Source organism: Lathyrus oleraceus, chromosome 1, assembly GCF_024323335.1.
Source record: "Lathyrus oleraceus cultivar Zhongwan6 chromosome 1, CAAS_Psat_ZW6_1.0, whole genome shotgun sequence".
Classification (NCBI taxonomy): Eukaryota; Viridiplantae; Streptophyta; class Magnoliopsida; order Fabales; family Fabaceae; genus Lathyrus; species Lathyrus oleraceus.
In genome coordinates, this window is record NC_066579.1 from 9322837 (window position 1) to 9349018 (window position 26182).

The 26182-nt window shown below is 33.5% G+C and overlaps 2 protein-coding genes across 2 annotated transcripts; one reads left to right on the forward strand and one right to left on the reverse strand.

Annotated features, from left to right (window-relative positions):
* The first annotated feature begins 13199 nt into the window (after positions 1 to 13199).
* Positions 13200 to 13832, forward strand: LOC127087085 (spermidine hydroxycinnamoyl transferase-like). The gene has a single exon (XM_051027941.1). It carries the CDS (start codon positions 13200 to 13202, stop codon positions 13830 to 13832), a length of 633 nt encoding a protein of 210 aa, XP_050883898.1.
* Positions 13833 to 14191: 359 nt separating this feature from the next.
* Positions 14192 to 15740, reverse strand: LOC127087094 (SNF1-related protein kinase regulatory subunit gamma-1-like). Its single transcript, XM_051027951.1, has 4 exons — positions 15593 to 15740; positions 14806 to 14903; positions 14446 to 14712; positions 14192 to 14368 (listed from the first exon to the last, which is right to left on the reverse strand). Exons 1-4 carry the CDS (start codon positions 15738 to 15740, stop codon positions 14192 to 14194), a joined length of 690 nt encoding a protein of 229 aa, XP_050883908.1.
* Positions 15741 to 26182: the final 10442 nt, after the last annotated feature.

A 26182-nucleotide genomic window follows, 5' to 3' on the forward strand; every position in this document is an offset into this window, starting at 1 on the left:
TGGAGATCAAAATATATGATACACTTGAGGTGAGATTGTAACCCTGTTGACATTATAAGGTTACCTTTCTTTATTATTATTTTTATCTTCTTCTCAATAATTTTAATACATCAAATTATTTTCTTAATATCTAAATATTATTCTCTTTAATTTTATTTTAAAAAAATATTGTTTTTAAGATTTATTGAATAATATGTTCAAACTGTCAACACTTAGATTTAGTAAAATTGTCACCTGAGAAATTTTCACCTTTAGAGCGCTTTGGATACTTTAAGGTATTTTTTAGGTACTCTAGAGTCATTTTTTAGAACGGAGAGATATTGAGAGGTTTTGAGTTTCCTTGAAATTTTTTTATAAATTGGAGTTTTAGATAATAAAATAACTTTGGTGATGAAAAATAAATAAATTTTTAAACCATATTTTTTTATAGTAATCCGGAGGGATTACAGTGAGGGCTTTAATTAACAAGTTTTAATGATTAGTAATCCGAAAAGATTACATGATCTTAATTGATGATTAGTAATCTTAAAACAAAAATATATTCATAGAATATTCTATTAGTTAATTAACATATCAAATTTATAATCAATTAAATATTTTTGAGTAAAATATATAACAAAAATCTAAACAGAAATGAAATAATAATTTCGTTTTATAAAGAAAATAAAATATCAAATTTATTTTATAAAATAAAATCAAACTTTAATATGACACAAGAGAATGAGGTATATTAAAGTATCATTAAATTAAATTGATACAACAATGGAACAAATACCAAAATATGAACAATGAAACAAAGCATGATAGACATCTAAATGACACATCCAAGAATCCACATTTTTTTAATATCACTATGCAATAGGATTTCATTTTAGAATAAATTTATAATTTAAACAATAGCTATGAAAGGTATCAACCAAACTTTGATACCAATTGAATGGTTTATTTAATAGATAGATACAAAATTATAGCATATTTTTATATTATAGAATAATAATAAAGAATAATAAAAATAATGTACCTTTTAGGATCAGAGAAATTATAATAAAAAATAGTGATTATGAGAAGATTATTATCCTCATTGTCGTCTATGTCAAAGATGTTAATTGTTTAATAGAATAACACTTAAATAACTAAACGGCTAAGAGTAAGACCTTTCATTTGACTTAAGTGAATGATTCAATCCATCACGGTTTATTAAAATACAAAATTCAATTACATAATTCATCACATATTTACTTATACTTAACCATAATATGATTAATTATATTAATTCATATTTGATTAATTATATAATTAATCTAACCCATAATATAATATAATTTAGTGCATTAGATTTTAACATTTAACAAATTCATCTAGATTTGTTTCATCTACTTCTCTATTTACCAAAAACATTATTAAAGACACTAGTTTGGTTTTATTGTCACAACATGAACCTAAGAATAGGTGGAGGAAATTATTCTCACATTGTTTGTTTGTCTGTATATCCTCTAACTGAGACTTAACAAAATAGTCCTTGTCACCCACGTGACCATAAAGCAAACATGTCTCATTCCCTTAAACTACACTAATGACCTTTTGTTACTTGTAGATTTGACTAAGCATGCTTAATAATTCAATAAAATGTAAAGAAAATATTCCATCGACAATTTTTTTATACGTTTGACCCCACATATATTAGTATAAAAATATGGTTAATTTAATTGAACATATGATTAATTTAATTTAAATTAAAAATATGATTAATTTATGTAGTTAAATTGTCCATAATTTTAATTATAAATTGAATTAACAATTTAATCTACTAAATTAATAATATTTTTATACATATTAATCAATATCAAATTGTTGTCCAAAATAGAAGTTCTGAAAGTCAAACAGCCCTTATATTTCTTCCTTTAAAGAGGTTGTTACAGCTGGAAATTTTTATGGCATTGAACTTCATTTCTCTAATCATACAATTTTTTTACACTCAATAATCACACTAGTTTTTAAACTTAATTTATTTTCTACACTAAAGATCTTAAAAACCTTACCAAACAAAAGTTAAATGGTGAAAAAAATATTACTAAGAAACTCAGAATTTTGACCTTCCAAAGGCAACATGTAGTAGTTTTTGGCAAATAGTATTTATAGGACACTGTGGTCATTTGTCAGGAAAATGACCTATTGTACAAAGGGTTCAAGACAGTCACAGGCTTACAAACAAACAAGTTGAGGTTAATGGAACTATATCCTGTCCTACTACAGTTGCCCAATTCAACTTCATTGCAGACAAAGGTTATACTTTTATTTTTTGCTTCAACTTTTATTTTGTCGCTTGATATTAGGTTAGTACTTTTTATAAATATTTATTTATTTATTTCAACATTGCAATATAATATCCCAAATTGTTTTCCCATCTTTAGTGGGGAAAAGTCACCATTTTAAAGTTTAAAAAATTATCTTTTTTAAATCTAGATGTATACTATCATACACATATAAAATACATCATTTTCATTCTTAAGTGAGCCATCCCCTCCCATTTTATTAAAAGGAAGTTTATCTCAGTACTTATAGAAGGGTGAGTCCATATGTGCACTTTTGTAAAAAAAATTAAACACATTTTAAACTCATAATAGTCTCATAATAGTGTATTTAGGAAATATACTTCTTTAATAACCCTTATACAATAAGATTGTTATAAATTTGATATATTTTTGTAATAAATATTAGATTATAGGCCATTTATACTAAGTATACTATCAAAATAAATTTGTTATCATTTAAATCATGTAAATCAATTAAAATGCCATATATTAGAATCGATCTAGAATCCATAATCAAACATCATTTTTGACAAATTACAAACCATAATACAAATATCATCAAAATAGAAATAAAAACTACTGAGTATATATGACTCTCATTTTCTTCTTTGCCTCATGACTGCAACACATTTCGTACCTTAGATAGAATGACATCTATAGTGATCATCATATGAGGGTCTTTCGAAAACTCTCCTCTCTATATATACCTTCTCGCACAATAGTCATAATACGCTTACATGCAAGTAACACATCAACAACATGATCTGCCGTAACTTGCCCCTCCTCTAATATCTCTTGATGAATTGGTCTAGATGGAACTCCCAGAGCTTCTGGTGTCATGTAAGGATGTGACACTATGAAATACCATTGGATGTAGTCGAATGTACTACTCCATGATTAAGGAGTTAGCACACTTCGTATTTCATCTGGTACCAAATGATTATAGAAATCATCAAACATAGTGGGAGAAACATACATAGAAGGGTTTCTTGGAATACCGTGTTAAAACCCGAACTAGTGTATGACTCGCTTAAGCAGATGTGGATACATCAGGTGTGATCCACAAGTCAACCATCAGGAGTAGAAGGATATGTCATCCAAGGGACGCGTCTAACAGTGATCATCGTACCGTGTGTATCATATATCATATGCTATAGTGCAGTCAAGAAACACTTATAACAACTCGATCACCTAATTCCTTATGAGCAAGATGAATGCCCAAGCACCTGGAAAATCCTGAGAGTAGTCATCCTCATATGACCAACCAAAGATGCGTGGAAAGTGAGATGATTTATGCATAAAAATTATTCAGATGAAATATTAGTAAGTGTGTAGCACAAATGTTATGAAATATTAGTAACATTAATGGTAAAAATATATTATTGTAAATAATGTGTTGTTTGTTGTCAATTGTCTAGTCTTCGAAAGACACACTTCACCTAACTTCGAGTACAGGTAAACTATTCATAATTGTGAAATAAGGCTAAATATTGTCAAATAGAATCTTCATTAAATATAGCGTGGATTAACAACACATGTGTCATATCATTAATGAGATCGCCAAATGGAGGGGATCATGGAAATCCTAAGGGAAGTAAACTTTATGGATCAAAAGACTAGTTTTTAAAATGAGAGACTAAATTTTAAAAAAATTCAAAATAGAGGGACCAAAATTGTGTTTAAGCTTTAATTTTTTAAAATTTAGTGGTCAAGTGGTAAGAATGACACACTCGTGCCCTTGACGCCAAGGGTTCAACTCTGTTGTGTGTGCAAAACTTTTGTTTTTCTAATTTTAAACAATTAATTTTTTTAAATTTCTAAAAAATATATATAATTAAAAATTAATAAAAATCACTTGGAATTAATTATTGCATACATGTCCTTGACACATCATCAAGTGGACTATCATGTCATTCAAATTTGGCCTTAAATTTGAAGGGAGACTAAAATCCAAAAAAGAAAGAAATTTAGGGACCAAAATCCTTAATTTTAAAATGGAAAGATCAAAATAAAAATAAATAAAAATAAAGGGATCAAAATTACAATTAAGCCTTTTAATTTTATAAAATAGATGTAATGGACAAAAAATAAACTACCTACCTATTGAGGGTGTACACAGGTTGGGTTGGATCAGATTTGGCTTAATCTGTTATCCAACTCGTTCAAACTTTGGTTGGGTTCGTCGTCCAACCCACAATTTCATTGTCAAAACTGACTCAAATTGACTCGTTTATTTATGGATTGAGTTGAGTTGAGTTCACGGGTTTTGTTTAAAATAAAAATATATTTTTTATAATTCTTTTTGTTTGTTTAAAAAAATGTAACACGATTCAATACAATCATACTTATTTATAACACTCAAATTCGATGAAACACATAATATAATATAACATAAAATTCAACAAGACACGTTGTTTCTATAAAATACATAAGTTGGAAATGATACAAAAGAAAATAAAAAATAATATTTAATCTTAGAATTACATAAACTCATTGATCTAGTAGTATTATTGGTGAAAAATATTTTTTTTTTGAAAAAAATATCGTTATTAGTGATAAATATTATATTTTTATTTAAAATAATAATAAAAATAATACAAAATTACTAAAACCACATAAATGGGTTGGGTCAACGGGTCTGCAGTTGTTAAACTTAAACTGATACCTGAACCAAAACTATACGGATTGTTATGGGTTGAGTTGGGTATACCCGTAAATGAATGAGTTCAGATCATTTATGGGTTGATTTGGTTTGGATCAACAGATTCGTGGATCGACCCACACCCACGAACACCATCACTACCTATTATTAAAACATGCCACATTCTCCTTAATTTACCCTTGTGGTAAAATAAAAAATACACTAACTAATGCCATAAACGGTAATTAACACATTCAATTCAATTTCACTCATATTTTATACACTATGCCACATGGCATATTTCTCTTTTTTCATTATTATTACCTTTTTTATGTCTTTTGGGAGGATTTTTTTTCAAATTGACACAAACACAGTTGTAGATATATATATATATATATATATATATATATATATATATATATATATATATATATATATATATATATATATATATATAGATAGATAGATAGATAGATAGATAGATAGATATATAGATAGATAGAGAGAGAGAGAGAGAGATGAACAAAAACATTGAGCTTGTAGAAGAATTAATTTCCCTCATTTCCAAATACTTCATTCGCTCTTTCACTCTCACTACATCACCTCTCTCATTAACGCTTTTCACTTTCCTTATATAATCATCTTCCTCCTACAACCTTGGTAAAGTACACCCCCATTTATGTTACTGTACATCTCAATATTATTTGACAGTTGTTGTTAAAAGTTTTTTTAGTAATTCAAGTGTTGTAATCGGTTAACATAGGGGTGTAACCGGTTACAGCAAGAGCAATTTCACTTTCGTGTTCAGGGAAAAGGCAAAACATCGAAGTTGTAGCCGACTAACATCCGAGTGTAACCGGTTATCACTGAAAGATGAATTATTTTCATGTCATCTGTAACCATTCACATGCTCTAATTTTTGTGTTTTTCTGTTATGTAGTTGCATTTATTAAGTCCCAATCATTTTGTAACATTTGTTTAAATGCCTTGTAGGCATTATCATCTTCGGTTAATGTGAATAACATTATTACCACCCTTAATTCTCTCTCTCTCTCTCTCTCACACACACACACACATACACACACACACACAATTTCCTCTTTCCCTCTATATAATCCAATTTTATCCATAATTCACCAATCTTGTGGTTCCAAGTTCCAATATTTGGCATCAAGAGCCTGGTTCTGATCCATAAACTCCATGTGTGCAACATAAATTTTGTCTCAATGAAAGAATCCATGCAAACCTATCCATTCTTGATGTGAATAATTACGACAAACGGTGCAAACAAATGAAAGTGTTATTTGGCTACCAAGATGTTTTTGAAGTGATCAAGAACATGGTGAATCCTCTTATCGAAGGTGCAATAAATGCAAAACAAGAAACATATAAGAAAGAGAAGAAGAAAGATTTTAAGGTGTTGTTTTTGATCCATCAATGTGTAGATGGTGACAACTTTGAGAAAGTTGGTGATTGCGAATCGTCGAAGCAAACATGGGAAATTTAGAGAAGACATATGCAGGGGATGACAAAGTGGAGGTGGTGAGGTTACAAACTCACAGGCGTCAACTTGAATTTATTCAAATGGAAGAAAAAGAGAGAGTCAATGATTTCACAATGAGAATCACCCAGTTGGTGAATAAAGTGAAGGCATGTGGAGAAGCAGTCATGGAGCAATATGTTGTCGTGAAAATCTTGCATTCTTTAACACCAAGATTTGACAATATGGTTATAGAGATTGAGGAATCAAAAGATCTTGTGACGATAAGAAAAGAGGAGATGCAAAGCTCTTTTAAGGCTCATAAGCAAAGGATGGAAGAGAGAAATAATGATAAGGAAAAGGCGGAGATCGCTTTGCAAGTTCACTTTAACAAGAAGGATAAGAGATCGAAAGAAAAATGACCCCTGAAGAGTAAAGGGAATTTTTAGAACTTTGGTTGAGGAGAGTCCCAAAATTTCAAGAATTCGACTTGTCAAAGAGGTGAGAGAAGCTGCAACAAATATGGTGGTCAAGGCAACTTTAGAGGTGAAAAGACGAGGTTTGACAAAAGTAAAGAGCAGTGTTTTAAGTGTCAAAGGTTTGGTCATTTTACAAGATAGTGCAATGCAAACAAGAAGGAACCTCAAGGAGATTAAGTCAAGGTTTCAAGACAAGAATTTGATGGAGAGAATACACTATTGGTCATGATCACGTAAGGAGAACAGTAGGTTGCGGGATAGCAACAATATCAATTTTGGGAATGCTGCCAAAGTACGCCGTAACCAGTTACATAAAAGTGTTAACCAGTTGCATGCAGAAGAATTGTCATGGTGATCGTGAGAGAAGGAGTCCAGTGCAATGAAGAATGGTATTTAGACTCAGGATGCTCTACTCATATGACGGAGAGGAAAAATTGGCTTGTTAAAATCAATCGTGCCATGAAGAACAAAGTGAAGTTCGCGGATGACACCACTCTAGCAACCGATAGGATCAGTGATATTTTAATCATGATAAGGGATGGAAGAAATTCCTTGATCAAAGATGTATTATACATTCTAGAAATCAAATGTAACCTTCTAACTATTAGCCAATTGCTTGAGAAAGGTTACAAGATTCACATGGAGAACAAGGGGTTGCGCGTTATGGATGCAAACAGAGTTTTGGTCCTTAAAGGTCATATGGCTGCAAATAGAACCTTCAAGGTTAAGCTGAAGGTTTTGGAGCATATATGTCTTGCTATAGAGGCAAGTCGAGAAGATTGTATATGGCATTATCGTCTTGGGCATCTCAATTTTCGAGATCTCAAAGACTTGCAAAAGAACGGAATGGTAACGGGGTTCCCATTGATCAATATACCAGCTGAAATTTGTGAAGAATTTATGCAAGCAAAGAAACATAAGAATTAATTCATCAAGGATGCAGGTTGTAGAACCAAGAATCACCTTGAGGTGGTGTATTCAGATGTGTGTGGACCGATGCGAGTAGATTCCATTGGTGGCAATAGATATTTTGTCACATTCATCTATGATCATAGTAGAAATTTATGGTCATACCTAATCAAGAGAAAGGATGAGGTATTTGAAATGTTTAAGAAGTTCAAGTCCATGGTTGAGAGGCAAAGCGGTCACAAACTCAAAGTGATCAAAATGGGTTATAGAGGAGAATATGTCTCAAAATACTTTGAGAAGTTTTATGATCAATAAGGGATTGTACATGAGGTTCTACCACCTTATACACATGGTGTTGTTGAAAGGAAGAACCGGTCGATCATGAACATGGTGAGGAACATCTTAAAGGGGAAGAACTTGTTGAAAGATTTATGGGGAGAAACGATAACCACAACTTCCTATTTATTGAATATGTGTCCAACAAAGAAGCTTGAGAAGGTAAAATCAGAGGAAGCATGGTCGGGATTCAAACCGAATCTGAACCATTTGAGAGTTTTTGGTTTTGTAGTGTATCGACATGTTCTAGGGCAGCTTAGAAAGAAGTTGGATGATAAGGGAGAAATGATGATACTTCAAGGGTATCACTCTACCGGTGATTACAAGTTGTTTGATGCAACAAAGAGAAGGGTTGTGATCAGCCGAGATGTCATTGTCGATGAAATCAATGAGCTGTAGCAGCTTATAATCGATTACGTAAAAATTGTAACCGGTTACAGCTTTGAAAATTCAGATTCTGCAAAAATAGAAAGTGTAGAAACTCTCATTTCCAAAGCCCGAATTGAAGATAATGTTAGAAGATCAACAAGGCAAAGAGGTTTGCATCAAAGACTCCAAAATTGTGAGTTGTTACGAGACAACAAAGTCAATGATGATGGTGATTTTGTCTATTTTGCACTTGTGGCCAAATCTGAACCCGTTAAAACAAAAGAGGCTCTAAGTGATCCAAAATAGATTTGTGCTATGAAGGAGAGACTGGAATTAATTGAGAAGAAAAACAATTGGGAGTTGGTTGATTCACCTGACGGAAAGAAGCCAATTGGTGTGAAATGGGTGTTCAAAATGAAGGAAAATCCCAAGAGTGAAATAATCAAGCATAAGGCTTGATTAGTTGCAAAGAGAAGGCATAGACTTTAAAGAGGTATTTGCACCGCTTTCTAGGATTAAAACCATAAGGCTAGTTGTTGGTATTGCGAATAACAACAATTGATTCATCTACCAAATGGACATCAAATCTGCATTTTTGAACGGAACGCTTGAAGAATAGGTGTATGTAGAACAACCCCTAGTTTTGGTGTGAGAAACCAAGAGCTAAAGTTCTACAAGTTGAAAAAAGTGTTATATGGTTTAAAGCAAGCTCCGAGAGATTGGAAAAAAAGAATATATGGTTTCCTAAAGGAGGTTGGCTTCAAGAAATGTGTATCTGAGTATGAAGTGTATGTGAAGTCAAATAAAAATGAATGAGTGATTATCCTTTGTCTATATGTAGAAGACTTGTTAATAACGAGAAGCAACATAAAGTGCATTTGTAAGTTCAAGAGTAAACTTACGAATAAATTTGAGATGACCGACCTTGGCCTCATGATATACTTTCTTAGTATTGAGTTCCACAAGTCCAAAAGGGGACTCCTCATGTACCAAAGGAAATATGCGCTTGAGATATTTAATAAATTTGAAATGGAGCATTGTAATGCTATCATTACTCCAGCTGAACCAAGGCTACAATTGTAGAAGAATCAGGATGAGCAAGATGTTAAACCAACTTAGTATAGGATGTTGATTTGATCCTTGCGTTATTTGTGCAATACGCGACCATACTTGGCGTTTAGTGTCAGCATTGTGAGTAGATTCACTGGGAGACTAAAGGTGTCTCACTTGGCAGCAATCAAGAGGATCCTAAGATATGTCAAAGGTTCTGTTGGCTGCAGAATTCTCTTTCCCGCAATGGATACATGCAGAAAATACAATTTACTCGATTTTATCGATTCTATTTGGTGTGGAGATAAAAATGATGGAAATCTATAGTTGGATACATCTTTATGGTTAGTGGAACACCAATCTCATGGTGTTCGAAGAAGGAATCAGTAGTTGTACTCTCGTATTATGAGGTCGAGTACATTGTCGCTTCGTTATGTGTATGCTAAGTTGTGTGGCTAATGAATCTATTAGAGGAGTTGGGCAGCAATGAGGGTGAGGTTGTTACACTCCCGGTTGATAATGTTTCCGCGATTAATCTTGCTAAGAATCCAATTGCACATGGGAGGAGCAAATATATTGATATGAGGTTTCACTATTTGAGGGAACTTGTTAGTGAATGAAGGTTAAGATTGGGATTGAGAGTCACAAATGACAAGTTCAAAAGGTTGAAGGTGAACATGGGCATTAAAGACTTGGAGCACTTGAATTAAAGTGGTGTGTTAAAAGTGTTTTTAGTAATTCAATTGTTGTAACTGGTTAACGTGGGGGTGTAACCGGTTATAGCAAGAGAAATGTCACTTTTAAGTTGCAGAAAAAGGAAAACCTCTAAAGTTGTAACCAGTTAACATCTTAGTGTAACTGGTTACGACTGAAAGAAGAATTATTTTCATGTCAGCTGTAATCGGTTAGATGTTTTGTGTAACCAATTACAAGCCCGAGTTTTGTATTTTCATATTTTATGTAATTACGTGTATTATGTTCCAATCATTTTGTAACATTTGTATAAATGCTTTGGAGGCATTCTCATCTTGGATAATGTGAATAACATTATTCCTACAAGGTTTGTTGAATGACATGTGTACTTTCATTCACCTGTTTAATCCATTGTCTCCTTCGACCTGATATATATATATATATATATATATATATATATATATATATATATATATATATATATATATATATATATATATATATATATATATATATATATATATATATATATATATATATATATATATATATATATATATATATATATATATATATATATATATATATATATATATATATATATATATAAGCCAAAAAGATAGAGTCGTGTTTTTTATGGTTTTTTGCGACCCACCATATAGGATTTGTGAGTCGGTTCGATGATCAGGGTCCATTTTAGCCCGCGATAAAAAATAAAATAAGTGCAAGTGTTTGATGAGTGTATTCAATTGTTTGGTATATATTGATTTTTGTAAAATAAAAATATATTTTTATTTTTTTCGAGTGTATACAAATATTAAACTTGAAATGCAAGTAATAAGATGAATGATATTCAATCGGTATAAATGATATATCACTTCGTTTTTATGTATGTTTCACTTTTAGTGACATAAATGTTCACATATGTTCACATGGAACTTATGTTTTTAGTGGTAATTAAGAAAAATTTCATAAGTGGCAAAAGACACAATCAATTAGATCCAAACAAGAAAGCATGCATACATATTATTCTCAATGATGAAAAGTTTGAAATCTTGATTATTATATATTCCAATCTTTTCATTGTTATATGATTGAAAAACTGATTCATTCTCGTTGTAAAGATGATTTGTTGTTACTTGGTAGGTGTTGCAGTATCACTCATTCACAATTGTCTATAATGTTTAAAATATGATGGAAATACTTTCTGAAGGGGTACGGGGTCACAACCAGTTAAATTCAAATAAAAAACATCTATAGATATTATTTTTAATATGCATTTGAATACAATTTTGTTGTGCATAATTATTTGTACCCGTGCGAAAGCACGAGTATTTAATTAGTTATATAACATAAGTAAAGAGTAATAAAAAAACTTAGTTAAGTGATGTTTAAAAAATTCATCAAAACAATATCAAGGGTTCAACTCCCTTGTGTGTGCAAAATTGTTGTTTTTCTAATTTTAAATAATTAATTTTTAAATAATTAATTTTTAAATTTTCTACAAAAAGTATATAATTAAAAAATTACTTGGAATTCATTATTGCATACATGACATTGACACATCATCAAGTGGACTGTCATGTCATTCAAATTTGATCTTAAATTAAAAGGGAGACCAAAATAATAATAAAAAATGAAATTTAGGGGGAAAAACTTGATTTTAAAATGGAGAGATCAAAACTAAAAAAATGAAAATAGAGGAGTTGAACATCATCTTGAAAATATCTTCAACCATTTCTTTGTTCACATCAATCTTGATTTTCTCTTCATCTCACAACCATTTCTTTGTTCACATCATCTTGAAAATATATCTTCATCATTTTAAACTTTTTTTTTAATATTTAATCACACCAGTATTTTTTTATTTAATCACATCAATATTTTCTCCAATACTTATCATTTGATCACATCAATCTTTTTTCCCAAAAAAAAACAAAAATTGTTTTATAATTTTTTTAATGTATCAGCCTGAAGCCCCCTTGGCCGGTCCGACCCGATTCATAAAAAACATAGGCTCAATGAACTGAGCCAAAAATATAGAGTCGTGTTTTTTTATGGTTTTTTGCGACCCACCACATTAAAATATGGGATTTGTGAGTCAGTATCAGAGGCAGAAACCAGAAACTTATATTTTGACAAAATAAAATTACCATTCATAACATAAAATCAGCAGTACATAGGTGATTTCAACATAAAATGAAATATTACATTTCAATATCCAAGTGGACGCTTCAACATCTTCACAATATCTTCGACCGATCTTGAAATCGTCGCTTCCAACTTGAGTGAAACTTTTGTTTTAAAACTGAAAAATATATTCCACATAGCCCTTACATTTGCGTCTGTCATACCCCGATTTTGGTCCTGAATTTTTTTTCATTTTTTCATTTTTATTTGGCACTTGGCCTAAAGTTCATTTGCATACATTCATGACCAAAGGCAACCGACCATTCCCAAATCCATATTTTTGTTACACATTGGTCATTGTCTAGGCCTTTTTGATCATGATGCTTTTGATTATAAAATGGATTTTAATTATTTGATTTTAATTTCGAATTAAGTTTAATTCCAAATTTCAATTTAATCTTAATTGTTTATTTTACTAATGATTCAAACTCTAATTGATTTTAATTTTCAAATAAATGTTAGAATTGATATCAAAGTAATTTTAACAAATTATAGATTAATTTGATTTTAATTTGGTTTTTACTGATTTTTTATTATTATTTAAATTGATATTTAAATTAGTCTTGAATTATTTCTAAAAATCCATATCCATTTTATAACCAAACACCCATTTCAAATCAAGGATCAACCAAATTTTCATCCATTCATTAATACCATACATTCATTTTCAATTTCAGACTATAAAAATTACAATCCAAATCCACACGGCCTATGATCATATTCCGAACCACAATAGCTCCATGATAACATCCATCCTACCACTTGTTTTAATTTACAAACCGAAACAGAACCCAGAGAATGTCATCGAAACCTTGAAAAACTCTCTCAGCAAGATTCTTGTTCATTACTATCCTATCGCTGGTCGTTATTCTTATACAAAAGGTGGTCGAGTTGAATTGAATCTCAATACAAAAGGAGCTGTTTTGGCAGAAGCTAAAACAACAAAAACAGTTGATGATTATGGTGACTTTTCACCTTACGAATCTACCGGAGAGCTTATTCAAAAAATCGATTATAATCAACCCATAGAAGACATTCCATTGTTTCTTGTTCAAGTCACACGATTCTCAGACAAAGATGAAGCTTCTGCGTTCGCTATCGGAATTGCTTACTCTCACCCTTTATCCGATGGTGCTGCTTTTAACAAATTGTTATATTCATGGGCCAAAATAGCAAGAGAGTTAAAGCCACCACCATTCATTCTTGGAAGATCTGACGCAAATATTAAAAGAAACAAGAGTATGAGAGCTGAATTATTGAAACTCACAGCAGAACAAGTTGAAAAGTTGAAGAAAAAGGCTAATGAATTTGATATTCCAAAATGGTCAGTTCACACCAAAACCTGCCTTGCTGTAAACCAAAGCCAAATATGAGAAGTTCCAAGTCTGTTGCAAACCAAAACCTGTCTTTTGTTGCAAGCTAAAACATAGCCCTGCAAAAATACGTAAAACAATCAACACAATAACAGAAGAATTGAAGTCCATTAAGACTATCACAGTACGGCTGCCAACAAAAAGCATCAATAGCAACATCATGAGTTTCAACAGTGATCTCATTCTGAGAATGCAAAATCTAAAGCCAAGCGCTTAAACTCAGAAGCACGAAGCTCGCAGTCATGATAGTTTAAAGGTTGAAAATAAGCTGCCTAAATATTGAAGTACTCAAACCTATCGGAACCACAGACCAATTCCAAAGAAGGAGAACATTTCAGTTCCTAGTTTGCCTCTTAGTCTTACCTAAAATTGGAGAAGATTTCTGGCTTTAGCAACAAGTATCTGATGTCTCTAATGCTCAAATTTCCAACAATTGTTTTAGTCGGCCCCTCTACAACAGGAAGACCACCAATTTGATGATCCCTCATAATCTTGAAAGCTTCAAGAATCAATTCATTGCTCTGGACACTAATAACCTAAACAAGAAGAAATAAGATGTGTTTAAACCTCTGAGCAGAGGGAAGCTATAAAAAATTTGAATGAAAATTGTTACCTTATCAGCAGACATAAAAGGAAGTCCAAGATCAGATAGAGGCCTGGCTGCAATGTTGTCGAACCAATCTCTTCCTCTGCATCCTTCTAGGCCTTGGACAACTGCTGACTGAGTAATGAAGTTTACAATGTCTGGATTACCAGGTTCTATCACCGGTACATTCCTCGACCGATATTTTGAGAGAAGCAGTAAGACGGTCAACATAGCACTGTTTTTTGCAACTGGAACAAAAGGTGCCCATCGGTATGATTTCAGTATTAATCCCACCTGAAGCCAATGAAGAAAAAAGCTTAAACTAAAAATTCAAAAACCTCATAAAAAGTGAACTCGCAGTATATACTATAACCATCGTTTGCATACCGTTGTTGACTTGAAGGGTTCTTCTTGCAATATTACTTTGTAAAAGTCTTCGCCAAGGTTATTTGCAGCTTGAGGAGCATCTTTAGCCATGGTTTTATCTGCAACAAGCAACAAAGGGCAAGACACAACCTGCAACAAACAAGCCTAAACAGTGGCATGCTCAATCCTGTAACACCAAATACGCTCAAATAGATTTAAGGCATGTGATAAATTCAAAGCTTTATGGTGCAAGTATAGATTTGATTGAAGTTGCGGTTATCCTGCCAAAACAACAACAAACAATGTCAAAGTGTTACAAAATCATACACAATATAGCATGGGAGGTTGGCATTTCTCCAAATACATTAACTACAAATATCAATTTGCAGGAAGGTTATATGGCCCCTGATGTGCAACACGAAATAGTCAGTTGGCTAAAAGCCCATGCGTATACTGGGGCGTTTCACAAAGGTTACGGGAATTTTCACTGCAGTAAAAAACATAGCCATTAGTCAAAGCTGTAGAATTTCAGAAAAATCCCAAATTGGCATTAAGACAAAACAGAGGGAGAAAGCATGAGTTCAGAATACCATTTTCGAATCTAGCATCAAAGAGACCGACCCAAATTTTGAGCACCGAAAGGACTTGGCAGAGATGCTTCTTGGATCATCAAATACCAAACTGAAAACCTTAATTTGTTGAAGATAAATAGAAGAAGAGAATCAGTGAGAGAGGACGAAAAAACCTTGGAGGCGGAAAAAACCCTAAATTTGTCCAAACAAAAAATCCGAATCACAGAAACCCTAACCTTCAGGCGACGGCGTGAAAAGCTTAGCGAAAGGAGGAGGATACGAACTCTTCATAGCCGCCGAATCACCGCTGAAGGTGAGCCTTCTTGCTTTATTCTCTTTGAAACCATGGCTTTCGTGTTTAGAGTGATATTGAGGGTAGCGCATTGTAAGGCTAGTATGGACGTTTGGGAGATTGAGAGAGGTGAGCGAAGGTTGAGGATGAATCGTTGGGAGCGAAAGAGAGATTCGTTGAGAGTGAGGTTGAGGGACGGATAGAGAAGTGAGATTCAGAGTGGTGAGCGAAGATGATGAGTTTGAGGGAGCGTGAACAAGTGAACGCTTCGTTACTGTTCCTCCCACTTTTCCTTCATTTATTTTATTTTTACAAAACCATCATTTAAAACCATTAAAAAGATTTGTTTACTTTTAGTCTTCTATTTTTTTTTATTAAATGGTATATATTGGTATATTTGTTTTCCCAATTCATAATCCATTGGAAAACCCAATAGCCAAGCGGCTGGGTTTAATTTCTTGTTTTTTCTTGGTAGTCCAACAGACTGTTTTTTATATTAGTTTTTATTTTAATTCTAATTTTTAATCTATCTTGGTTTACTTATCCAAATTAGCATTAAAATAATAACTAATCATAAATGGTCTAGTGGAGAAAGGGTAGTTTCATGGTCTTTAGTGGAGTGGGTTTGATACCTATATGTAGCATTTTATTTCTTTTAGCATTCATTTTTTTCTTATGTTTATGTTTTATTATAATTTCTCCTATACTCATAGTTTCATTATTGTTTAATAACACAAGTTTGATTTCCTTTAATTTCATCATCCATTAAAACCGCTTTAAACTATTAAAATCACACTTTTCTCGATTCAATGTCGAGCCCATTTCCATACCCTTGTAAGTGGATTGCTTTTTAAGCATCGCCATCAACCTCACATAGCTTACTCTTGGGCTTTCTTACAATGAGCCAGTTCTCTTGCACTTACACTCATACATTGCATTATTTGTTGTTTGGGCCCGATTTAATTATTTCATGATTTTTGAATCCCCATTTGACAAAATGTACCCCACTCCCCCGATGTATAATAATTTTGTACTGTTTTATTTCTTTATTTGTTTGACTGTTTAGTTAGATACTAACACAAGAATAAAATCAACCATTTCCAAAAAATACAAAAATAATGACTCGATCCAACGTCGAGTATTTTCTCAATAAACAAATCAATTCATTTCTCCCTCATATTCTATTCCATTTCTTTCAAACTTTCATCAAACGCTTGATTCAACATCAAGCCAGTTTTCTTAATAAAAACTCAAAAAATACTAATTCACAGTTAAGACCTTTTCAATAAAGATGGAAGTGGAACGTGGTGTATACCGCGCACTCCTGAGACTAGGATTCGAGATGTATATCTCGCCAATCCTAGCTCTCGCCATCATCCAGATTTATCCACTTTGTTTTCTCTCAAACACTCATTCAAATTTCTCTTAAACGTCCATCAATACTTGATCTAGTGTCAAGTCATTTTTCACAACAAAACTCAAAATACCTAATTCTTATTTAACACTTTCTTCAGTAAAGGTGGAAATGGAACATGGTGTATACCGTGCACTCCTGAGATTAAGATTCGAGACGTATGCCTCGCCTATCTTAGCTCTCGCCATCGTCTAAAATTGTCAATACGGTTTCTTCAAACCCTTTCTCAACAAAACTCAAAATACCTAATTCTTATTTAACACTTTTTCAATAAAGGTGGAAATGGAACATGGTGTATACCGTGCACTCTTGAGATTAAGATTCGAGACGTATGCCTCGCCTATCTTAGCTCTCGCCATCGTCTAAAATTGTCAATGCGGTTTCTTCAAACCCTTTCTCAATCAAATTCCAAAATACTTAATTTCTATCTTAACCTCTTTCAATAAAGATGGAAATGGAACATGGTGTATACCATGCACTCCTGAGACTAGGATTCGAGATGTATATCTCGCTCATCCAAGTTCTCGCCATCACTCAAAATACATCCAACCAATCAAATTCTTTTATCGCCGCCGTGCGGTTAATCGAAAACCTTTTTCATAAATGAAAGGTATATTGTCTTAAGGTGATGCAAAACAAGGTTTCGGCCACGATTGTTGAGAAGAGATAAATGACGCTTTTCCGAATGTAGATTTATAAATCCGTTCGATGTGTGGTATGCGTCCATTCCTCATCTGTTTTGGGTAAAACAATGTTCTCGTCGATTAATACAATATAGCTTTCGCTAAAATCGACCAACAAACAAACATTTTTCTACCCAGAACTACGTAAGCCTTGATTTCTCTTTTGAGATACGTAGGAGCAGGATTTATAAATCTTGTCAGGCCCACTAATAAAAAACTTAGGTTTAGTCCTTCGTCAAAAAAAATCCAAAAATATTCTTCTATTCTTTCTTTCCCACCTAATAATTCGAAAAGCCTAATATTTTCAACTAACACTAATGCACACAACTGACCTAATGGTTCCCGTTGAGTACAACGGACGTGAGGGGTGCTAATACCTTCCCCTTGCGTAATCGACTCCCGAACCCTGATTTGGTTGCGACGACCAATAATCATTGTCATTTTGTCTTGGGTTTTATCGATATTTCCCCTTTCCTTTTTAGGAATAAATAAAGTTCGGTGGCGACTCTGTTCAGTCCATCATTGCGAGCGTGCGATCGCGCTTCGCTTTGAAGTCGTATCACCATTTTTTCGAGGTGCGACAGCGTCCGTCTTGAGCTCAAAGTTGTTGAACTTAATATTCCATTCATCATCAATCGACGATGAAGGGTACTCGAGCTTGACAATTTTTTCGATTGTCTCCGTAAGATAGGAGATTATGTCATCCGTATTTCAGATCTGCAAAAGAGGTATACCCATTAAGTTTAAACTTTTTCTCGGGTGTCACGCTGGAGAAGAAGACGCTTGCAACATACCAGATGATGTTTATTTATGACATTTGAGACATTTTTTATGAGTGTGAAATAAAAAAAAGCCCCTTAATTTATAGAAGATGTGGACAAATGTGGACCTCAAAAATTCTACCATGTGTATTATTGTTGGTTTCAGAGATATATCTCTGGTATGATACCCTATTATTTTGTTCCGGAAATACATCTCCGGAACTTATCCTGAACCTGATAGAAGATAAAACCTAATTTATGGCTTTATTTGGCAAATGAACAAATGTTTGGGACCCCAAACGTTTTGGCAAAGATAAAAAATATATTAAAATATTTAAAAATTATATATATTACACTTCATTAATATTAAGACAGAATTACATACACTTATTGGTCCGGCTAAACAGAAAACTAAAACAAATCAAAAAAATTATCGTCGGCTAAATCTATAAGTGTGTGTGGTACCCCCTTTGACTTTTGTGCATTTGATTCCCTTTCAATGTTGCTCAAATTCTCGAACTCTTACATCCTTTACATAAATTGGTTCAGTCAAGTCTCAACTTTTATTGTTGAATGAGCTGCTCACTCCGGTGATGTAAGTGGTATAGGGCATCCCGGTTTCAAGTAAGCTTGAAAAAAGTGTCGTGATTTTGAAAGCCACCAATAACACATAATACAATCATTTGGATTTTGAGGTGGGATGGTGCATAGTGGGGGTTTTTTCTTCCGAAAAACCATATCGTTTAAGATCAATACACATTATATCATACACAAATGTTATGAGGTAACCCCTTTCAGGAAAGCACATCCATTTTGCCTCCGGTGCCGGTCCACTAATCCAAGGAACAAGAGACTCATAAATTGCATCAAAGTTTTCTTTATTTCTGTAAAACCGTTTGTATGATTCTTTATGAGTCCTCAAATCATGAATAAGTTGATGAAGAACAAGTGTATGCTTATCTTCTCCTTTACCGAGTAAAGCCAAAATAGATTGATAACCATAATTACCGTCACCCTCAACATTGACGATCCGTTCGATGTATTTGTGTGTAAAGATCAACATCTCGTCAATGATGGAATATCTGGTGGACACGGCGAAGGAGGTGGTTTGCTAATGTGAACTCTTTTAAAAATACTTTTTTTTAAGATTTTGGAGTTGGTGAGTCTGGAAGAACTTTGTCAACATGTTCAAAACACTAAGGAGGCCACATTGTTGAATTACCATTAGATGTAGGCTTGAACTTCTTCTAAGCACCTTTTGTTTTTACTAGTTGAGATGGTGGTTTCAAGTCAGTGGTTTCTGGATAAGCAATCTTCCTCAATTTTTCTTTGATGTGGAGTTTCATATTGTCATTGGCTTTCAAAAATCTCTCTTGTATCACTTCCCATTTGGTCAAGATAGAGATATTTGATTTATCGTCTTTCATGACATCATCCTCATCAAACCTAAGCCTCTCCCAGTGAGTGCAAACTTCATCTATTCTTACTGGGCTACCAAGTTTCAGTTTCTTTGCAATAACACAAGCACATGGGAGACCACGTGTTTTCACTATTGTGCATCCACACTTTATGCTATCGGAGCCTACATTATCACTTGTTTAGCTTCGTGAAAAATATATTTCAAACTCGCTCGAGATATGTTGCCGACCAACTAAGAATAAAGATTGTTGTCTTTAAATCTGTGTTCTAAAATTGTGATGCTCCGCCCAAATGATGTATGTATCTTATTATGCTGGTTTTTGATCATTTGGTTCACGGAGTCCCAATCTCTACACAAATTTCCCTTACTATTACCAACCAATTCTTTAATGTATCATGGGTAGACTCAACTCAGTTTGTTGTTGTATTCCCAAGGTGTCTAACTTGGTCGGTCCATGCACAAACAATTTTCTCCTTCACCCGGTCAAGAATTATGTTTTCAACATATTTCAACAAATCATGATATTTCTTGCACAACTTCCTGAAATGTATAACAAGATTGGCATATAAATCTTTAGTGGAAGAATTTACTATACCATTCCATGCATCCATTATTTTTTCCACTACCACACATCCCTTCACCATTTTTCCATCTTCAGACTTTATTTGTTTCGTCCATACTGCGGGTTTAACCCGACATCTCACATTCTTTGTTATGTGATACCTACAAAGTAATGCATAAGAAGTAGAAGATAACTTTACAATTGAATTCATTAAAGTGGTATCGCGGTCAGTAACAATCACTTTAGGCATCTCTTCTTGGTCCTTCAACATTGCCTGACACACCTCTAAGGTCCAAGTAACATTCTCCTTTTTTTCGCTTTCTAGAAATGCAAACCTGACAGAATAGGTCTTCTTAGTAGAGGTAACACCAACCATCTCCAATAAAGGAAGTTTGTACTTGTTGGTATTGTATGTTGAATCAATGATAAGCATAGTAATAAATATGTTGAACAACTTGATGTAATTAGGATGAGTCCAAAATATATCTCTAACGGTTACTCCATTCTCGCATGTTCAATACCTAGATACATAACTATTATCATCTAACAATTTTAAGAATTGTTGTATTTCGGTTTTATCTCCCCTTAATGCCTTTTTAGTTTGGTACCTAGTATTGCACACTTGCTTGATATTTGAGATAATATCGGGTCTTTTACATTTCAAAGTTGCAAGTATGTTTTTCGGCTAAACCAAATTCAATGTCATGTTTGATACACATTCCTTCTCTTTCGGCATGAGGCGACACATAATTGGATGGTCGACTAACTTTTCATAAAAGTCATGGTTATGTAAACCAAATATGACATTAAATCTCAATTTATTATTTTCCAACATATAACCACACAACTTAAAGGGACACTCACATTTTCTTGAACCGGTGTCATGTCGTTTAAAATTTTGGAGAGGAGGTATATATTTCCCACTTCTTTCACATGTCATTGTCACAAATGCACATCTTCTATCCAAACCATTATCGTACCTTCCGATTACCACACCAAATTCCATTTTGGAGGCATCCGTACGAATCCATTGAAGCATGTGATCACGAAATTCAAACTCTTGCTCATTTTTAAATCGGTTACAACATCTACCGCCTTCACAGCAACATCTTTGACATCCGGAGACACAACATGTTTGGGGAAAACATATGGGTGCATGATATCTAATGAAAACAATTACAACATAACATTCAATAAGTGCAAATACTATAAACAATACTGAAATAGTGAAAACATACATATACCAGAGATGCATTTTCGAATAAGTTCATACAGACTCCGAATATGTATCTCCACAATAAACACACATTTTTCAGACTGAAAACAAGATTAATATGAGCAATGAAGATTGAAATAAATGATCTTTACTTAGAATTCTAACTTCTTTTGCTTCCTTTGATGTGATGAAATACAAGATTGAAGATTTGAAGTGAAAATGTGAATTGCGAATAGAAAAGGTTTTTGGTAAGGGTTTGGAGTAGAAAACAAGTATGGTTATGTGATCATGCAAGTGACTCTTTTATCATATTATTCTGGAGATACATCTCCAAAAAAATCGGACATCACAGATATTTTAAAATCCTGCCATAATCCTCTAAAGATGCAGCTCTAGAATGTCCACTAGACTGCTCAAATATCAATATATTTGTTGAAAATACCCGGAGATGCATCTCCAGAATAATTTTTTGTTTTAATCTAGTGTGACACTCAGTTGGTGTGCCATAAGGTGGTGCATAATTGTCATACCCCGATTTTGGTCCTGAATTTTTTCATTTTTCATTTTTTATTTGGCACTCGGCCTAAAGTTTATTTGCATACATTCATGACCAAAGGCAACCATCCATTCCCAAATCCATGTTTTTTTGATAGACATTGGTCATTATCTAGCTTCTTGATCATGGTGTTTTTTTTAATTATAAAATGGATTCTAAATATTTGAATTTTTATTTTTTCAATTTTAATTTCAAATTAAGTCTAATTCCAAATTTCAATTTAATCTTAATTGTGTTTTTACTAATGATTCAAACTCTAATTGGTTTTTTATTTCTAAATAAATGTTAGAATTTGATATCAAAATAGTTTTAACAAATTATAGATTAATTTGATTATAATTGGCTTTTATTGGTTTTTATTTTATTTTAATTGACATTTAGATCAGTCTTGGATCATTTCTAAAAAAATCCAAATCCATTTTATAACCAAAACACCCATTTCATAAACCAAGGTCTCACCATTCTTATTCTTTACAATCACTTCCATCAAGTTCAAACTATAACCAAGGACCTTCTCACATCCATTCAATCATAGTCATTCATTCGCACAGTATATGTTTAGTTCATAATTTTAAAAAATATCTCACATGAATACTTGGAAGTTCTAAGGCAAAGAACAATTAGGTTTTGCTACAAGGACACCAATTTTCATTCACATCCAGTGTTATATTCATTACAAATCATGAGATTTTGCTAAGCTTACAAACTTACGGAATGGACATTGGGACCAAATCGAACTCAACTTCCACCACACCGAAGAAACATTCAGGAACCTCTATGTGATTCTAGTATGATACCATATCCAGAACCTTATCAGAGTCGATTCCAGCGGCGCCGTCTTGGTGCTTTAGGCATTGAATGGCGTCCTTCTTTGATAAAATGGTCCAGATTTTAGTGTTGGCCAGGATTACCAAGTGATACCTTTGGCTGATTTGGAAGGAGTGCTTGATCCACAACCAGAGTTTTTGAACGCCTTGTTATGGGAGCCTGAATATGACATCGTGAGTGATGATAATGACTCTGAATACAATGTGAAGGAGGGTATAACTCTTGACAGTAGCGTGCAGTTGATCAGCCAGAGTACTAATCACAGCCTGCTCAATAGATTGGTGTCCTTTAATACTGTTGTTTGTTTTGCAATGATGGACATTCGCAACTTCATGCAATTTTATGTTGTTGACCTGAAAAATGAGCAGGTTGAGAAGAATGTCTGGGTGGTTGAGATGATTTGCAATCTAGTAAAAAACTTACCTCCGAATTCCCACCGTGATGCGCTTATGTCAATGGGTGTTAAGATTTTGGGTGTCATGTTGATTTGTTCTCCATCTAATGTTACAGCAGTTGCTCTAAATGCAAATCCATTGGATATTACTTTGCAGACTGCTGTGTTCAGTGTAAGCAGTAATGACTTATCGAGTCGGTCATGATTGCTTTCTGGCAGACCGGCTAGAATGTTTTTAATTGATTGTGAGCAAAACATAAATGACCACCCCTTGACAATATCAGTGCTGGACTTCACCATAGAGTTCATAAACAGGAGAAAAATCGGCTGCACAACTTGAATAATGCCGCCAAGTTTGGGGCTTTACCCAACCATGTTCAGTTGGCCGCCACATCTTTGCCCATACTAGCCCAATTTTAAAAAGGTTCTCTCCTATGGAAAAGCAACCTACAAGCATAAGCAAGGTGCACAAATCAAATCGTGAGCAACACAATGGAAAAATAACCTACAGCAGTCCAATCCAAAGCATCCAATTAAAATTCACATCAAGACCCAATTCCAATCCAATTCAAACATAAATAACATTCCAAAATCAAAGACACTATCTATTCAACTTATGGACTGCGGAAATGTTAAGCATGAAGTGGCTGCTGTGTCAGTGGACCCAATTTTTTTCAGCCTATCTGCATAATAAATTCCTCTCCATTGTCCCGGACCAAAGACATCTGGGAAGTTTACTGATCTTAAGTCTGTTGTGTGGGAAAATGGTGTTTCTGCAACAGCAAAGGAAGCTTCAGCTCCAACAAATTATTCTAACAGCAAACCCGGAAATCATCTGGCTGTTGCTTCTGCACCTTTGAGGAACCTCACATTTCACTGCAGTAAAACACGAATAATTACCAAGTCAGTTAAAATTTCAAAAACATCCCAAATTGGCATTAAGACAAAACAAAGGGAGAAAGTACGTAGGTTCAGATTACCATTTTCGAATCTAGCATCAAAGAGACCGATCCAAATTCTGAGCACCGAAAGGACTTGGCAGAGATACTTCTTGGATCATCAAGGACCAAATTGAAAACCCTAATTTGTTGAACATAAATAGAGGGAAAGGCGAATCAGTGAGGGGGGATGGAAAAAACTTCAAAACGAAAACCCTGAGGACGAAAATCGGAGGCGGACAAAACACCACAAAAACCCTAATCCCAAAATCAAAGCAAAATCAGTATTTGAAGAGGCGAAGGGAGAAGATTCAATCATTACCTGAGCCGTCGTCGTCGCCGAGGGTGAGCTTTTACTTGAGTCTCTTTGAAAACCATAAATTTGTACATTTCTTGGAAAGAGGATGGGCGATTGTGAGAGAGAACCTGAGAGGTGATGAGTGATTGGGGGTGAGAGAGAGGGTTGAGGTTGAGGACGCGTTTGAGTGAGTGAAGGTTCAGGGTGAATGATTGAGGGTGAGAGAAACGTGAGGTTGAGAGCGAGAGAGAGATTCGTTGAGAGCGAGAGAGAGATTCGTTGAGAGCTAGGTTGAGAGAGCGATTTTGTGAAGTGAGATTGGGAGAGAACGAGGACGATGAAGCATCTGTTACGTTGTTTCCAATTTCTTTCTTTAATTTATTTTTAAACAGAATAAATATTGAAACCATTAAATTTTTATGTTTAAACTTCCTAGGTTTTATTTAACAATGTTTTCATTTAATACTGTACATTAACATATCATTTTTTATTCCCAATCCACTAGTCTCTAGAACCCAACAGCCAAGCGACTGAGTTTAATTTCTTGTTTTTTCTTGGTAGTCCAACATACTGTTTTTTATCTTAGTTTTTATTTTTAATTCTAATTTTTAATCTATCTTGGTTTACTTATCCAAATTAGCATTAAGATAATAACTAATCATAAATAGCCTAGTGGAGAGAGGGTAGTTTCATGGTCTTTAGTGGAGTGGGTTTGATACTCATATATAGCATTTTATTTCTTTTAGCATTCATTTTTTTTTCATGTTTATGTTTTATTATAATTTCTCCTATATTCATAGTTTCATTATTGTTTAATAACACAAGTTTGGTTTCCTTTAATTTCATCATCCATTCAAAGCCGCTTTAAACTATTAAAATCACACTTTTCTCGATTCAATATCGAGCCCATTTCCATACCCTTGTAAGTCGATTGCTTTTAAGCATCGCCATCAACCTCACATAGCTTACTCTTGGGCTTTCTTACAATGAGCCGGTTCTCTTGCACTTACACTCATACTTTGCATTATTTGTTGTTTGCGCCCGATTTAATTGTTTCATGATTTTGAATCCCCATTTGACAAAATGTACCCCACTTCCCCCGATGTGTAATAATTTTGTACTGTTTTATTTCTTTATTTATTTGACTGTTTAGTTAGATACTAACACAAGAATAAAATCAACAATTTCAAAAAGATCAAAAATAAGACTCGATCCAACGTCGAGTATTTTCTCAATAAACAAATCAATTCATTTCTCCCTCCTATTCTATTCCATTTCTTTCATACTTTCATCAAACGCTTGATTCAACGTCAAGCCATTTTTTCTAATAAAAACTCAAAAAAATATTAATTTATAGTTAAGACCTTTTCAATAAGATGGAAGTGGAACGTGGTGTATACCGCGCACTCCTGAGACTAGGATTCGAGATGTATATCTCGCCAATCCTAGCTCTCGCCATCATCC

Coding starts and splice junctions, on each gene's coding strand:
- LOC127087085 (XM_051027941.1), top strand. CDS start 13,200: ATGATAACATCCATCCTACCACTTGTTTTAATTTACAAACCGAAACAG.
- LOC127087094 (XM_051027951.1), bottom strand. CDS start 15,740: ATGCGCTACCCTCAATATCACTCTAAACACGAAAGCCATGGTTTCAAA. Junction 14,904..15,592: donor TTTCACGCCGTCGCCTGAAG/GTTAGGGTTTCT, acceptor TGCTTGTTGCAG/ATAAAACCATGGCTAAAGAT. Junction 14,369..14,445: donor CTTTTATGTCTGCTGATAAG/GTAACAATTTTC, acceptor CTTCTTGTTTAG/GTTATTAGTGTCCAGAGCAA.